The sequence below is a fragment of the Sarcophilus harrisii genome, chromosome 1, assembly GCF_902635505.1.
Source record: "Sarcophilus harrisii chromosome 1, mSarHar1.11, whole genome shotgun sequence".
In the NCBI taxonomy this organism is placed as follows: Eukaryota; Metazoa; Chordata; class Mammalia; order Dasyuromorphia; family Dasyuridae; genus Sarcophilus; species Sarcophilus harrisii.
In genome coordinates this window covers 273,264,894-273,281,757 of record NC_045426.1, presented here as the reverse complement: position 1 = coordinate 273,281,757, position 16,864 = coordinate 273,264,894, and the positions used below count along the sequence as shown (strand labels likewise).

The 16,864-nt window shown below is 32.6% G+C and overlaps 1 protein-coding gene across 1 annotated transcript in view; it reads left to right on the top strand.

The window, feature by feature from the left end:
• VPS35L (VPS35 endosomal protein sorting factor like) overlaps window positions 1-16,864 on the top strand; it is a 111,814-nt gene that overhangs the window by 9,512 nt on the left and 85,438 nt on the right. The window contains exons 2-9 of the mRNA XM_031942613.1: window positions 104-203; window positions 799-966; window positions 2,811-2,933; window positions 3,415-3,439; window positions 4,768-4,844; window positions 7,385-7,513; window positions 11,887-11,971; window positions 15,814-15,873. Of these exons, the coding sequence (XP_031798473.1) occupies window positions 104-203; window positions 799-966; window positions 2,811-2,933; window positions 3,415-3,439; window positions 4,768-4,844; window positions 7,385-7,513; window positions 11,887-11,971; window positions 15,814-15,873 (767 nt within the window). The remainder of the gene's footprint in view (window positions 1-103; window positions 204-798; window positions 967-2,810; window positions 2,934-3,414; window positions 3,440-4,767; window positions 4,845-7,384; window positions 7,514-11,886; window positions 11,972-15,813; window positions 15,874-16,864) is intronic.

Sequence of the window (16,864 nt, the reverse complement as noted above, 5' to 3'; positions counted from 1 at the left end):
CTTTCAAGTGTAACAACTTGTGATTCTTACTAGCCCAGCAAGAAATGCTTATTTATATTGGGTTTTATTAACTACTTGATTTTTGTATACATGTCTTTAATAGGCATTCGAGGCAGAGAAACTACAAAACTGAATTTGAATCATGTAGGCCAGAGATTGTACCCCTGGATTTTGGAGATTATCATCCACTGAAACCTATAACTGTAAGTTTATTATGCATGATATTCTCATTGACTGAAAATACTGATATCTTCCTTTGGCTTTTTCTGTTCATTATTGGAAGTTTGTTATGGCATTGTGACTGGTATCTCTGTGTTCTTTGACTTTTATTTTGTTTCTTATATTGCCTACAACTATTACTTCCTTTCATATTAGTAGAATTAACTTGGACATTTGATTTATTTCAGGGGTGGAGGAGGGATGAATCTAGTTTCTTCTTTCCATCTACAATTAGAAAAGAAAGATCATGGTTAAGGCTTTGTTCAAGTAAGGAACTTTTTCTATAGTTGTTTTCAAAAGAAAACTTCACTATTGTTTGTCTCATGGACATGCTACTTTTAAAATGTCTGTGAGAATATGTATCATCTGGATGATGATAGTATGAAATGACTGAAGGAGATAGCTGATTTAATATACTCTGCGCAGGGTGTTCATTATTAACAAAAACAACAATATCAGATTTAGAATAAGTAAGTTGGTACAACTGAGTCATCTATTCTTTTCAAAAGAGAAAATTCTAAAGTCATTTTGTTGTTTAATTAGGAAGAATAGTAAAATCTCTTTAAAATTTTCCCACAGGTCATAGAATCAAAGACCAAGAAAATGGGGAGGAAAGGAAGTACTTCTTCTACTTCATCTTCTTCCTCAAGCTCAATGGTGGACCCCTTGAGCAGTGTTCTTGATGGTACTGATCCACTCTCCATGTTTGCAGCAATAGCAGATCCAGTAACTACTACAGTTAATATGGTAATAACATGTTCTTTTTTTTTTTTTTTAAATCAAGGAAGGGGTTCAGTGTTGTCTTTTCTCCATTTTTAGAAAATACTTTTATGTGAAAAAAGTAGGGTTTGAATTGAGACTTGAAGAAAGCTAGGGAAATTAGGCATTGATGAAGAAAAGAAAAAGAATATTCATTGTTGAGGGTCAGTTAGTGAAAAGGCACAAAATGAAGAGGTGAGGTGATTTGTTTAGGGAATAGGATATCCAAATTGTTGCTGGATTGTAGAGTATGGGGAAACTAGTGGAGCATAAGAAGATTGGGAAGAATAGAAAGGATTTTACAACCAAGGGATTTTATCTTTGATCTTGGAGATTAACAGGAACTACTGGAGTTTACTCAATTGCAGAGTGATAATCAGTCAGACCTGAATTTTAGAATGATCATTTTGGCAACAGAGTAGAGAATATACCAAAGAGGAGAGAAATTTGAGGCAGTGAGACCAATTAGAAAACTATTGAAGTTGTATGATTGTAAGATGATAAAAATTTGTGTCAGGGTGGTAGTCAGGACAGGGAAAGAGATGTATAGAAGAGGTGTTATGAAGATAGAAATAAACAGGAATTCTTAACAGATTAGTTATAGAGGTAGAAGAGAAGGAGTTGTTATCAATAACACCCAGATGGTAATCCTGAGTGACTGGAAGGATGGATCCTCAACAGTAATAGGGTAGTTAAGAGAGGAGGGTTTAGGAAGAAAGATAAATTCAGTGTGGGTCATGTCAAGTTTAGGATTTCTACAGGACATTCAGTTGAAATAGTTGGAGATGAAAGACAAGAGGACAGCAGAAAAGTTAGGGTTGGATAAATACATCTGAGAATTATCTGTATGGAGATAATAATTGAATATAGGGGAGCTGATGAGATCACTAATGAAGGGAATTAGCTTTGCCAAGGAGAAGGGCAACATCATCATTTGAGAAGAGAAGAATGGGAAATGAGGGAATTTGACTGAAGTCTTAATTTTTTCAAATAAGTATGAGTCAGGGTTCTAAGCTGATGATATGGGGTGAAGATACTATTCGAGATTTGAGAAAGGATCAAAATGTTTAGAATAGTTGCTTTGGTGAGTTACAATAGTGAATCAATAAGGGTGGTGTAAAAAGATTGTGTTTCTTCAATGGGGTTCAGTTGAAATTATAAATTTGCAGTGGACCCAGTCAACATGATTTCATGATTTTTTCTCCAGCTCTATTCAGTAGCAGGTGGAAAGGAATATTCTTTTTTTTTCGTAAGCTAAGTTATTGAAAGATAACAGTCAATAATAGGTTATAAATCAGTTAACATTTTTATATTAGAGTAATAACTTAAAAAAATTATTTCCTATTTCAAATCTGTTCTTCCACCTCTCTTCCCATTGAGAAAAAAAGAAATACGATACACATGAAATTAGGCAAGATGTATTTTCAAATTAGCTGTGTTGCAAATACTGCCCCCCCCCAAAAAAAAAAAAGACAAGAAAAATAAAGTGGAAAAATGTGCTTCAGTTTGTATTTAGAGATCATCAGTATTTTTCATCATAAGTTCTTTGGAATTGTCATGGATCATAATATTGATCAGAGAAACTAAGTCTTTCGTTGTCGCTTATTGTTCCATTATTGATGTTTCTGTGTACAGTGTTCTGGTTCTGCTCATTTCTCTCTTCATCAATTCATTTAATTTTAGGAGCATTCTTTTGCAGAACAAGGCATGAACTGCCTGAATTGTCTGCCTGAGAAGACTTTTAAACAGTTGTGAGGTGTTTTTTGTTTTTTTTTTTTTTAGTTTTATCTACTGTTATTGAGTTCTTTCTTTGTTTTTTTTCTTATCCATAGGATGGCTCAAGAAAGAAACGAGACAGAGATGATAATTCCTTAGTAGGAACTGATTTTGAACCTTGGTCAAGCAAACGTGGTGATATCCTTGCCAGATACACAACAACAGAAAAACTCTCTATTGTAAGTTGTCTGCTCCTTTTTGTCTCAAGGTGGTCTTGGGATTTTATGTTTCTTTTTCTTTATGTTTGGGTTCTTCTAAGTTTGTTATGCCATTAATATTAAAATTTTGGAGAAAAGGTGCTGGTCAGGTCTTCTAGAATCTCATTATCACAAATCAGTGGCAGAGTATAGAAAACAATTGTAATCAAGCATTTTTTTCACTTATTGACCTATTGATGAGTTGCCTTGAAATTTGTTCTTCTGTCAGTTAAAAAGTTTTTTTTTTCACCTTTGAATAGGTGTTCATAATATTTTATTTAGATGTGTGATTTTGCTCCTTAGATTAGGTTTCAGTCTTCTGTAATTTCTACTTGAGGATGTTGTAAAGGGGATACTTGGTCATGTACGTACTTTGTGGCTTTAGTCATCTCGTCTGATTCAGATTCTATGATTCCATAATTGTCTGATCTTCATTATAACAATTGATGTTATTTCTCTACAGAATCTGTTTATGGGATCTGAGAAAGGTAAGCTAGTTACTGATTTCTTGATTGATGAAATTGATGAAATAATATTCTTTTGGATTGAGGAGAGTATGATCTCTAAATTTCTTAGGTCACTACATATAGTGGTTATTTGTATAGTAAATATTGAAGGAATGAATATATACTTAATAAATGCTTATTATTGAGTGATCAAATATTTTAAATATAATAAAAAAATAAACAGGCATTTCTTTTTACTCTTTATCAGGACCCTTAACTCCTGGGGAAAGTAAAGAAAACATAAGATGCTAATTTGAATTCTAAATTATTTCATAGACCATCCATGCAAGAATAGCTCCCCAATCTTGTTTAATCTTAATATTCTATCATTTAATTCAACTCTACATGCATTTATTAGGCACTTACTAGGTAGCTGACTCATTGCTTGGCCTTAGGGATATAAACATAGCTACCGACATCAAGGGGAGGGAAGGGAGAGTACTTTTGGTTTCAGACTTTGTTCCTTTCAAAAAAGGCTGATAACCATGCAAATGATAACTTTTTTTCTGATTGCTTTTATTTATCATTTATCTCTTAAAATCTGATAAATTTGGTAGGGCAGGTTTGATGAGACCACTGCGCAACAGAGTTGTGTAGAGAGATTGAGGGCTCGGGAAAAAATAAAAATGAGGCATTGAAGAGGAGTTCTGGCTTGGACTGAGCCTACAAATACTATCACTTTTCAACATTCAGAGAGACTGAAAGGCACTAGATCTAGTATTGGTGGGCTGAAGATGTTTGAAAGCCGATTCCCTGTTTTCAAGTAATGTAACAGAACAGGCTTAGTGCCTCATATAGTAAGTACCCAGTGCCTTAAGCCTAGAGGGAGCTTAATAAATTCTTGTTGAATGAATAAATCAATCAATGAAATGTTAGTTTCACTAGGGTAGCAATTTTTGTGTGTGCTCCAAAGGGGACATTTCAATTCACTTTGACTGGAAGTAATTCAATGTATAATTTGTGTTTTCATTCAGTTTGGCCTTTTTTACATGGTGGTTGAGCAAATGATAAGTGCAAAGTTTTATATTCATTTCTGTGGAAGTATTTGAATGGAATGAAATCAGGTAATGGTTACTGGTAGGTGGTAAATTCAGATTTTTTTTCTGTGAAAAAGTGAATACATGGATAAATTGTCCCCAGTGTCTTGATTTGTTGTTGGTTTTTTGTCAAATTTTCAGAAATTTTAGTAATTTGATCACATTGTTAGCAGAAATTCTTCTATTATAAATGTGATCTTAGCAGGAAAAAATCCTAAATAATATAAATCGATGAAAATCTTGAGATTCTTAAACATTACTTTGTATGTCTAGGCAAAACTACAACCTCTACATCTGCAATGTCTGAGAAAGTCAGGACAAGATTGGAGGAATTGGATGATCTGGAGGAGGTGAGCTGGTTCTGAAGAGCTGGCAGTGAGGAAGAAAAGAATGTTTTTGTTGATTCTCTTCATCTAAGAACAGTTTTCTTTTCCTTTTTTTTTTTTCTTTTTTTCTGATCTTTCACTTAAGGAGCTCTGTGTAAAGTGTGCAGGTTCTTCTCTAGCATTGATGGTGACCTGTAAAAGAGATGCCAAAGCTGCATTTAGAAGCTCCTGAAACCTCTAATTTAAATTTGCTTTAAGAGTGGTATTCTTTCCTCAGTGTAATATACCTGTATACAATCATATATGATACAATTTGGCAATTAGGAGGAAGTAAGTATAGTTGATAATGTCCCTGAATTTTATTTGGAGGTGACATGCTCACTTATGTGGCTACATTTATATATGTAAGCTAGGTAGAAATATATATTTATTTTTATTTTTTCAAGTTTCCATATTGATTTTATTTAAAGAAACAGAATGAGCAAAAACAAAACAGAACAGAAAAGCAGTACAAAACAAAACGAAACAATACAAAAAATGAAACAAAATACATTGTCATATGCCTAGCAGATGTCTATCAGGAAGGATTCAAAATATATAATAACAAATACCATTTTAAGAAAGTATATATATTAGTAGAAGAAATTCTATTCATGTGTGTCCATCTTTACTTCCTTATAAGTTTTTCTTTTGTTCTCTGCTGCGCACCATATTTGTTTTATTCTTTCCCTCCCATTCATCCCTATCCCTATTTCTAAGCAGGCTATAGTTAAGAAAGCATATTCAATATACCTACATATATATCTTATGTTATTAACCAAACATTGGTTTAACCAAACCATGGTTTGGTTATTATTATTAACCAAATATTATTAACCAAAACATGGCCACTGTATGACCTTTGGAGTAAAGTATAAGGCAGTATTCTAAGGTAGAAATTAGAAGTCAAGAAGAATATATCTAAGAGAATCTTCATATCTTTAACTTAGTTTTTATACTTTCAAAGCAGTTTGACCTTAAGTATTTATTGTGGTACATTTAGCAGGCCTTTAACTTCTTTGACTCAGTTTTCTTATCTGTAAGCATGTAGAACTTAGGTCAAAGGGTTATGAGGATCAAATGAGATTGTATAAATATAGGAAGTACTTTGTCAATATTAAAGTATTTATATAAATATCAACTATTATTTTGAAGTATGCACAGATTTTGGACTGTTATTGAGTGAAATTTATTTGTTCATGTTAACTTTAATTTGGTTTAATGTTCACAGTTCATTAAATGGTGATAAATTCTGCATAAATATTTTGGTTAACTTTTGTATGTAAGTTCTATTGCAGAATTATGTACAGTGCCTAATAACCTTACCTTTTTCATGGAATGAATCATTTTAAATTAACTTTTCTTTCAGTAGTTTGATTTTTAAAAATTATCTATTGTTTTCCTTTGTCAATAATCTCTTTTACTTGGTTACAAATTGTATGTGCAACATTTTTGTCACTTTTTATAATCTGCTATAGCATCTTTGGTTTTTAGCAGGCCTTTACACAGGCATCATGGAAAAAGACAATTCTTAGCAGGGCAATATCCTCAGGGGTTTCTGGCATGGAATTGCTGTGTTTGATGACTTCTACCAATATACGGACAGCACAGTGTAGTGGAAAGAGGGAAAGAGCTCTGTATTTGTACTTGAGTATCTGGCTTTGAATCCTGGTACCCCTGGGATAATATGTGACATTTATGGTTTTAGGCATATCAATTTGCCCCTGGGAACCTCAGTATCCTTTTCTGTAAAATGAAGGGATTAGATTGTAATCTTGAGTGTCCCTTACATTGCCAAAGTTGAGATCAAGGAGGCAAGCAGCATGTTGTCATTTATTAGATTCTTGTAAAAAACCTTCAGATTTCATTATTAGATGAATCCACTATTCTCTATTGCTTACTCAACAATCTTGTGCTATGAAACACCAAAATAAAGCTTATATACAACTCTCACACTCCAGTGCATCTGAATTTCATAACTCTAGGTTCTACACATTTATAGATAAGGTACCTGAGTCAAAGAAGTTAAAAAACTTGCTAAAGGTCTCACAGTAAATATTGAAGGTTATATGAATGTAAAAACTAAGTTAAAGATATGAAGAGTCTATTAAATATACTCTTCTTGACTTCTAATTTCAACATTAGAATACTGCATTATATTCCAATAGAACTTGTGAGATTAGTGAAGATTTTAAATTTTTTTCTTATCATACCCCTATTATTTAGGAATGTTAATATCTGTTTCAATTTTAGGGACTTTCTATGAGAAAGTTTGCCTTCTAGTTTTGTGCACACGTTTCATTTACATAACCAGTGTAATGCAGTGTGCTTTTTGAAGAAAAGGGAAAAGAAACCATGTTAGTGAAGAGCAAATGTGTTTAATAATGAGAGCACATAGGAATAGGAAGGAAGAGAGAGAACTTTAGAGACTGAAACATACCTAAGAACTGGTGTTTTTTTCTTCGATGATGAAGCTAGATGTAATTTTGCTTTTCTTTGACATTTCCCCTATGGTTTATTCACAGGGATCCCAAAGGGAGCTACTGAATTTGACTCAACAGGATTATATGAACCGAATTGAAGAGCTCAATCAATCACTAAAGGATGCCTGGGCCTCAGACCAGAAAGTGAAAGCACTAAAAATTGTTATCCAGGTCAGGATCATGAGCCTTAAAGTCTTGTGTAAAAATGATAAAAATAAAAAATTGCTGAGATGAATAAGAGGGCTGAAACATGTCCATTATCTTCTCCATGTCTATTAAGAAATCCTATTCTTATATATATGTCTTCTTATTACAATGTCTTTTTTTCCCTTTAAAAAGAGAGAGAAATCAGTTAGTGAATAAACCACTCCTATGGTATATAATTGGACATTCTGGGGATTCGTCATCAAGATACCATCTAACAAGTTCTCTGTTTTTAAAAGTTAATGCTTCTGTAATATCTAAGGAGAGTCTTACTTATCCATGTTAGGTGAGGGGAAAAAAAGCAGGCTATAAGTAGAGGGTGGGGATGAAAATAAATAGCTTGGTAGGAGACAAATGATAACTTGTAGTGGCTAGAAAATGTTAAGAGCTTCTGGCATCATTCCCCTTACTCCTGCCCCCCCCCCCCCACTTTTTTCCCCACAAAGTAATGCTCATATCACTAATTAATCAATTTTTCTTCCAATGTGGAATTAAAAAATTAAAAGTTAGAATCAAATGATATGTAAGAAAGAATAAGTCACTGAGACTTTTTTTGTTTTGTTTTTTGCTCAGGCAATTGGGATTAAGTGATTTACCCAGGGTCACACAGCTAGGAACTGTTAAATGTCTGAGGCCATATTTGAACTCAGGTCCTCCTGACTACAAGGCTGGTGCTCTATCCACTTCGCCACCTAGTTGCCCTGCACTGAGACATTTCTTATTCTCTATAGAATAAGGCTTATTTCCTCAATTGTCATTTTAAAATATTTGTTTTATAAAATAGGTATTGACTTTCATAAAATATTACATTCTCCCCTGCCCCCAAATTCACATTTATATGATAAATGTAGGTTGAATGTTCAGTAGCTTTGGTTTCTTAAACAATTTATCTTTTTTGTGTGAGGCTATATTGGTTTTAGTTGGATCTTTACAGCCAAAAGGTAAATATCCCAGGCAACATCAAGCAGTAAATATTTAGTAAACACCTAACAGCCATTGCTATTGAAGAATATGTGTCTGGGAGTAAGATATAAGAAGACTGGCAAAGTAGGGTGGGGCTAGGTTATAAAGGCCTTTGAGTGTCAAACAGAACATTTTATATTTGCTCCTGGAGACAGTAGAGAGCAAAAGGAGTTTATTGAGTGGGGTGGATGACATGATCAGCTTTGTACTTTAGAAAAATCACTTTAGTGGTTGAATGCAATTTTGTGGTATGTTCTATCTTTTTGAATGTTACTGGAATTTTGTTTCAAGTTTTGAGAGAGATAGTTTTAATTGAAAAAAAATTTTTGAATAACATACTATTCTATAAAAATAAAAATATTGATTGCTTCCTAGACAGAATGGAGTTAGAAATGATATTATCTTGTCAAAACAATCATTGTGATTTATACTAGTATGAGTAATTTAAGTAATGTTATTTTTATATAATGTTAAAAAAGATTTCCAATTTGCTATTTTTATTTTATAATGTCAACTTTCATTATTATTCAGTACCACAGTAATGGTGACTTTTTTTTTTCTCACCTGTTTCTTTTGAGAGGAGATTTTATTAAATCTGGGTCTGAGATTCTTTGGTTTAGATATTTGAAATATCATTAAGATGAATTTTTGGATCCTACTGTATATTTTTTGGTGTTTCCAGGACATGTAGCAAAGTACAGTTTATATTCTTTCAAAGCCTTATTATTTTATTAAGTAAATATTATTAAAGGAAGATAATCTCATTCCAAAGACATGTGATCAAGTTGCTTGCTGTGTAGTTTAGGTGAAGAAATATCTGAATCAGCAAGTGTTTCTCTAAAATATTTTTATTGGCAAGAACTCCCCATAGATTCAAGTTTGATCCCTATTCTAAAATTATGAATTTTTTAAGCTTTATTTCAGGGAGATATTATTTCATTTCTCTTTTTTCCCTCCCAACAAAAGAACAACATTGAAGCTTCTATTAGCTAAATAAGTTAACTTGAGAAAGATTTACAAAACAGATTTATCAGTTCATTTATTTTAAGACATGCCCTATGGAATAAAAATTTTTAGGACAGTTTGGGTAGATTTTGTGAAACTCAAAGCAAAGTGAAAATGTTATCAGTAGTGACTGTCATGTTTTCCAGAGACATATGTGTTTCTGAAGTTTTCAGTGAATCTGTTTGTAAGTGTTCTCTTAAATGGTTTTGTGATGCAATCCCTTTTATAGCTTGTAAACCCCTTCTCAGGTTAATGATAGCCTGAGGATTATCAGGATAATACACAAAGTAAGTTATGTAGAATTACCAAGTAACTCAGTTATATATATATGTTCTGAGGCATTTGGGGTTGTGGACTTGCCAGAGTCACACAGATAGGAATTGTTAATTGTTTGAGACTGAATTTGAATTCTGGTCCTCTTGACTGTAGGCTGGTGCTCTATCCACTGTGCCATGTAGCTCCCCAGAATCCAATTATATTTAAATAAAAATCTCAATTGTTTTTCCCCTATCCAACTTCATGGACTCATTAATATCTATCTATGGACCCTTTGTAAAAACCCTAGTGAGTTTAGACTTCCTGGTTCACAAGGATGTCAAGCCTTTCAAAGAAGTATTGGAAGATATTGGTGGAAAAAACCCTAAGAATTTAACAGTTGATTTCTTTGGAAGAATATAAATCAAAATTTCTTTATACCAAATCATAATGGCAGAGCTAGTGAGTATATAAGACAGAGTTTTTGTGCTTCATACTCTATTCCTTTTGGATTTAAGACTTTATTTTGTAGTTTTTAATGCTCTTTCTACAGGTTTCTGCCAGATCAACTTGGTAATCTGCCTCAAAGGGATAATGTTTCTAGGAGAATGATTCTCAAATGTTTCAGATCTTATGATTCCCCAATTCTCATCACTTAACTCTGCTGTTTATGGGTCATTCATACAGACATTCCAAAAAGCCTGATTCCCTTTCTCCTTCAGACACTACTGTTATCATACAGAATTTTGGCATGAATATGAAATTTATCTCTTTTTGAGGCTTCCTTCCCCTTTCTCTATATACTTTTGGAACTCCTAACTCTGACTTGGAAAATATTTGCCTAGGGCAGAGATGTTAGATTTGGGTCCAGCAAAATTCTTGAGTTCAGTCCAAACTGATTAAAATGTAATTGAGAAATGTTTCAGCAGGGGTAAAGTCATGTAAGTTGTGTATTTTAATATCAACTAGGGCGTATTACAGCACAGTTGAGCTTTAACTTTATTTAGTGAATTGAATGCTTAAACACACTTTATGCTGTTCTTCTGTTAATTCGGGTTAATTGTATGACCGCAGTGGCTGGCACGAGATTTACCAACCCTTTTTATTATGATTTAATATGCAGCCTACAAGGAACTCTATCCATTGAAATTTGCCACCATTGCTATAGGATATCAGTATAATTCTCTTGTAAAAAGGAGTTAACATGTAACTGATAGACTTGAAGGTATAGTAGCAGAATCCTTCTAGCCAGTTTTGTGGATATGCTTTTAACTATATTATTCTATGTTGTATGATTATAGTTTGTTCTCTATTAGAATAAATATCTTAGATATTGAGTTTAGAGAATTCATGTGATATTAGAAAATACCGTAGAAGGTATTTTATTGATGTGGAAATTGAGACTTATAAAAGCAAAATGTGCCTAAGGACATACTGAAATTAGTGGTAGAACTCAGGTCTCCTAATTCTCAATATAGTGTTCTTTATAATTATAAAGCACCATATTACTTGTGTCCTTCTTTATTGCCCCAGAACCTGTGAATAGTGTTTGGAGCGATCAGTTGGAGCTATTTCCAAGTGGAGGGATTTTTTAATCATTTCAGGGCTTGTTTTAATTAATTTAATTAATTTCCCTACATTAAAAAAAAAAACCCAAAAAACCTTTTCCCTTTATGGCTAGCCATTGAGTTTCTCTACTTTATCTCCATTCTTGTTGGAGGACACTTGGAACCCTTATTTCACTCTGACTCTTTTTTTCCCCACTCCTTTTTTCTCATGATGGTCAGCTCCCTCTCTAGGTTCGTTGTCCTATGGAGCCGATGCTTCATTATGCCCTAAAATTCTGGGGCCTTGTCATCTCACTATAACTCTTGGTTTTTGTATCCATCCTGCAGATGAACTAACCAATTGAGGGGGGTGACATATTTCTATTTACATTCTCATCACTCAGTAAAGTGCTTGGCCTTTGACAAATATGTAATATTATTTCATTTAATCATTTTGGAGTATGGATTGTACAGTGTTGACATCCTTTGCCTAAATGGTTATGTTTTTCAATATTAAAGAATTCTAAGCCAGACTCTCTATAATGAATGTTATTCTTTTTGCTTTCCTAGTGTTCTAAGCTTCTTTCTGACACATCAGTAATCCAGTTCTATCCAAGCAAATTTGTCCTCATCACTGATATACTTGATACATTTGGTAAGTGCTGGCAAGATCTAGGAAAGTTTTTTTTTTTTTTTTTAAATCATTACAGGTGAAGTGGAAATGAATCTCATCAGAGAAATGGTTTAAATAATCATTGGTCAGAGATAATTTGTCTATAGTTTTTTATTCTCTAAAAAGAGCATTGTTTTTAATAAAATTTTGATACTTTAGAACTCATTGCATGATTTCATTTTTAGAAGGTTTATACCAGGGATCCTCAAACTTTTTAAATAGGGGGCCAGTTCACTGTCCCTCAGACTGTTGGAGGGCAGGACTATAGTAAAAACAAAAACTTTGTTTTGTGGGCCTTTAAATAAACTTCATAGCCCTGGGTGAGGGGGATTATCATCCTCAGCTGCCGCATTTGGCCCATGGGCCATAGTTTGAGGACCCCTGGACTATAACTTTTAAAACAATAATTGATATAGGCCACCTCAGAAACAACAGTAAACCTGTTCAAATTAATTTGCTTATAAAAATCTCATTTCTGTTTCTTTTTGCATTTCATTCAGAGGCCTCCTTTCACAGATTACCCCCTCTTATCCTTATCCTTTATCTTTACCTTTACTTTTCTGGAAACTTAACTTTTAGAAATTAGAAAGCTTGATTTGATGCCTGGCATACAGTATGACATTTCATACTTCATAAGTGCTGCTTGGTTAATTGTATATATAAAAGTGAAGAGAAAAAATGGGGGGTGGGGTGGAAGATTATGGGAAAATACTGTGGCTCAGAATGTCAGATCTGCTGTGATTACAACCTCTCTAATAGATGAAATTACCAGCATGTACCACCATGCCTGGTCAATGACTTTTTCTCTGGTTAACTTTTTCCTTATCTTAGCTGCACTGATTTTGTTTGTGCAAAATTTTAAATTTTATGAAATCAAAATTGTCTGTTTTATATTTGTGATATTCTTTGTTCTTTGGTCATGAACTCCTACCTTAGCCATACATGGTACTGGAGTTATATGACAATAGCTGTGAAGCACTTTTAACAGTAATAAAGCTATCCTAAATAAGTAGAGAAATGTTAATTAATTGCTAATGGGTAGATGAATGTAGTACAAATAACAATACTACCTACTTAATCAATCCAATACTTACTATTTTATAGGCAACTAGTGGTGCAGTAGATAGAGCACAAGACTTGGAGCCAACAAGATTGGAGTTCAAATTTTGCTTTAGACACTTACCTAGCTTTATGACTGGGAGCAAATCACTTACACTCTGTCTCTGTGTCCTTATCTATTGTGAAATGGTAGTCATCATTTTTTTCCTCCATCATTAATTTTCTTAAAGTTTACTTTATGTGGAGGGATTTCTAGATTTCAAAGAATAAGAACATCTTTGAAATTCTTGTCTTCCAAATTTCAGCATTCCACATTACTTTTCCCCCCAAAATGCAACAAATTCACAGTTCTAGTTGTGACTAACATGCCTGAATTTCTGAAGTCATATTAACATAGACTTTCATCATCTTTTTCAATTTGAGGCCTGGAAAATAGTATCTGAATTTTTCAGTGTACAATTCTCTGAATATTAGAGCAAATAAATTTTTTTAATATGGTTTTTGATATTTTGTGTTTTTCTTTTGAAAATGTTCCTATTTGTTAACTTTTTTTGGGGGGAAGATTGCTTATATTTTTATATATTTGTGTCAATTCCCTGCGGATTTTGGTTTTTAGACTTACAAAAAAAAAATTCATTACAAAAATCTTTGCCCTATTTTATTTCTATTTTTTATCTATATGTTAATGGGATGCTCATCAATTGGGGAATATATGGCATATGGATGTGATAGAATACTATTTATGCTGTAAGAAATGATGAAGGGGATGGTTTCAGAAAAACTTAGGAAGACTTTTATGAATGGATGCAAAATAAAGGAAGAGAAATGTTTTACAATAACCACAATAACAATAAACAACTTTGAAAGATTTAAAAACTCTGATTAATACAATGTCCAAACACAGTTCCATAGAATTCATGATGAATTCCCTTTCAAATTGAGAGTTGGTGGGCTCAGAATGCACATCAAAACATATTCTTTTTCTTTTCTTTCTTTCTTTTTTGGCTCATCTGGGATTTGTTTTACTTGCCTGTACATAGCCATAATTCAGTTTTTTTCTTGATTCCTCAGTGGAATGGGAGAAGAGGAGATGGAAGGGGGGAAATTCAGAATTGAAAATAAAATTAAATTGAATTAAGAAATAAAATTAAAAGATTGAGAAAAAATATTTGCTGAAATATATTAGATAAAGAACTCACATCTGAAATCTTTAAGGAACTGACATGGTGTACTAGAAAGAATAATACTGACTTTGGAGTCTAAGAACATAGATTTAAATCTTGTATTCTTCTCTGTTATCTAGGCCATTTCTTTAACCTATTTAGACCTTAGTTTTCTTACCTGTAAAATGAACAAGCTAGGTAAGATAACCTCTAAGATTATTCTTGCTTAAAATCTATGGTAATTTGCTTGCCTAGGATACAAGCTGCCCAGGATTTGAAAAGAATTAATTTACCACAGTAACTAGAATGAATGATAAGAACATTTTTTTAGAGCTTACTATGTACCAAGTCTATGTTAAATTCTGGAGATACAGATAAATAAACAAAATGTTCTTTGTTCCTTTTGAGCTCACAAATATTTTTTTTTAAACTAATTTTTTATCGGTACTTTTTTTTTTTTTTTTTTTTTTTACATTACCTACATTTTGCTTTCCCCCTTCCGGAGAAACCTGTCCATGTTACAACAATGAGAGTAACAACAAACTTAAAGAAAAAAGGAAAAAAACAGCTAAGTAAATCAATACATTGAAAAAAATCTGAAAATGTTTGCAATGTTCTACACTCATTAACCTTTAACCTCCAAGAGATGGGAGGAGTGTTTTCTCATATCTCTGTGACTATAAGCTTGTTCTTTATGATTTTGCTTTTTTAAATTTTGGTTGCTTTATGGTTAGTCTTTCCATTGTATTATTCTTTCCAGTGGTAGTGTAATATTGTTTTTCTGGTTGTGCTTGCTTTGTTGTGTAAAAGTTTATATGTCTTTCCATAGATCCTCTATTCATATTCATCATTTTTATTGTCATAGTCCATTACATTCATGACTCACAATTTGTTTGGTCTTTTTTCAGTTGATGATATCTTCTTTTGTTTCCAGTTCCTTTTTTACCATAAAAAGTGTTTGTTTAAAAATATCTTGGTGTATATGAGATCTTTAAAAAAAAACCAAAACAAAACTAGTAATTTGATATAAAATGGATATGAAGTTATTGAATGTTTTATTATCTTGATTTGATTATATTAAATTATTGGCATTTTTATCTTTTTTGGGACTATTAAAATGCAGTTTGTAAAGTGATGAGTTTTTTTTTTTTTTTTTTTAATCTTTGTCTCTACCTTCACTTGTGTATTTTGGTTGGGTTCAGTTACTGGAGTGACTTCCTACACAAAAACACTTCTCTTCAGCTTTTCTGTTGATCTCTCTCCCACACCACACTCCAAATTTTAATACTCTTGTATCTTCCTGCTGTTCCCATCTTCAAGTACAATACAGAATATCTGTTAAATAAATGAAAAGTACCAAAACTCCTTTCAACCTTGATGTTTCCTGAAAATATAGAAAAGTCCTCAATGTGAGGTTTTGTCACATGTTGTCTGGGATTGTCAAAAATTTATCTTAAATTTTAGATTCACTAGGTGGCAGCATGATATAACAAGAAAACATTCAAGGAGATGATGAAAGTAAACTTTATTTTTGTTGTTTCTTAGTTTATATAATGTCTTAATGCCATGTAATTTTCTCCTTCCCCATTCCATCTCCAATAGGTAAATTAGTGTACGAGCGAATCTTATCCATGTGTATGGACAACCGCAGTATTTTATCAGGTAATTTCATAGATGACCTGCTATCTTTGTAATTCTATTGCTTTCATGATTGCATTAATTTGGGGGTATATAGTAAGTCTCTTGAACATATGTTTTATTTTATTTTATTTTATTTAATAGCCTTTTATTTACAGGTTATATGCATGGGTAACTTTACAGCATTAACAACTGCCAAACCTCTTGTTCCAATTTTTCACCTCTTACCCTCCCACCCCCTTCCCCAGATGGCAGGATGACCAGTAGAGAACATATGTTTTATATATAAAGCATAGAGATCTGTTATATTTCTACCCATTTATTTGATATGTTCAGAAAAACACATCATTAACAGATTTCTGAACAGAGTTTCTCTTATAAGAACCCTAGAGATTTTTAAATGGGTCAGGTTAATAGGGAAAGTAATTTGAATTTGCTTCACAAAGTTTTTTGAACACTAGAGAGGTAGTTAGAACTAGATTTAAATAGATTTTATTTTATGCCAATTTATTTTGTCTCTGCTTGACATTTCTAAAACCCTTCCTGATTCCTAAGAAATTTTTTTTTGCTTTTTAATGCATTTAATATATAATAATTAAAATGTATAAATTCTTAAAAAAATTTTTTTTAATTCTTAGGAAGATTTATCTGTCTCAACAAGTGCCCCAAAGCTATCCATTGTTACCTATTTACTCAAATGAATCTTTGCTTTTATTGAAGTGGTTATTTCCTCCAATAATGCAGATGGAAGATCCTAGTATATCTCTGCCTATTTATCTTGTCTGTATTGTCTCCTATTGGGGAGGATGAGGAAAGGGGGATCTTCCTTCATTTTTCTTGACATTTTCAAAAAGTGGAGTGCATTGGTTGTCCATTGGTTATGCCTTATTATTACTGCCTAACTAGTCTTTCTTTTTTGAACATCAGTTTTTTTGATGATCCTCAATGTTGCAAAATGAATTACGATTAGGCATTTGATAGCATAGAATTTAAGAAGTTACTTCTTTCATTTTTC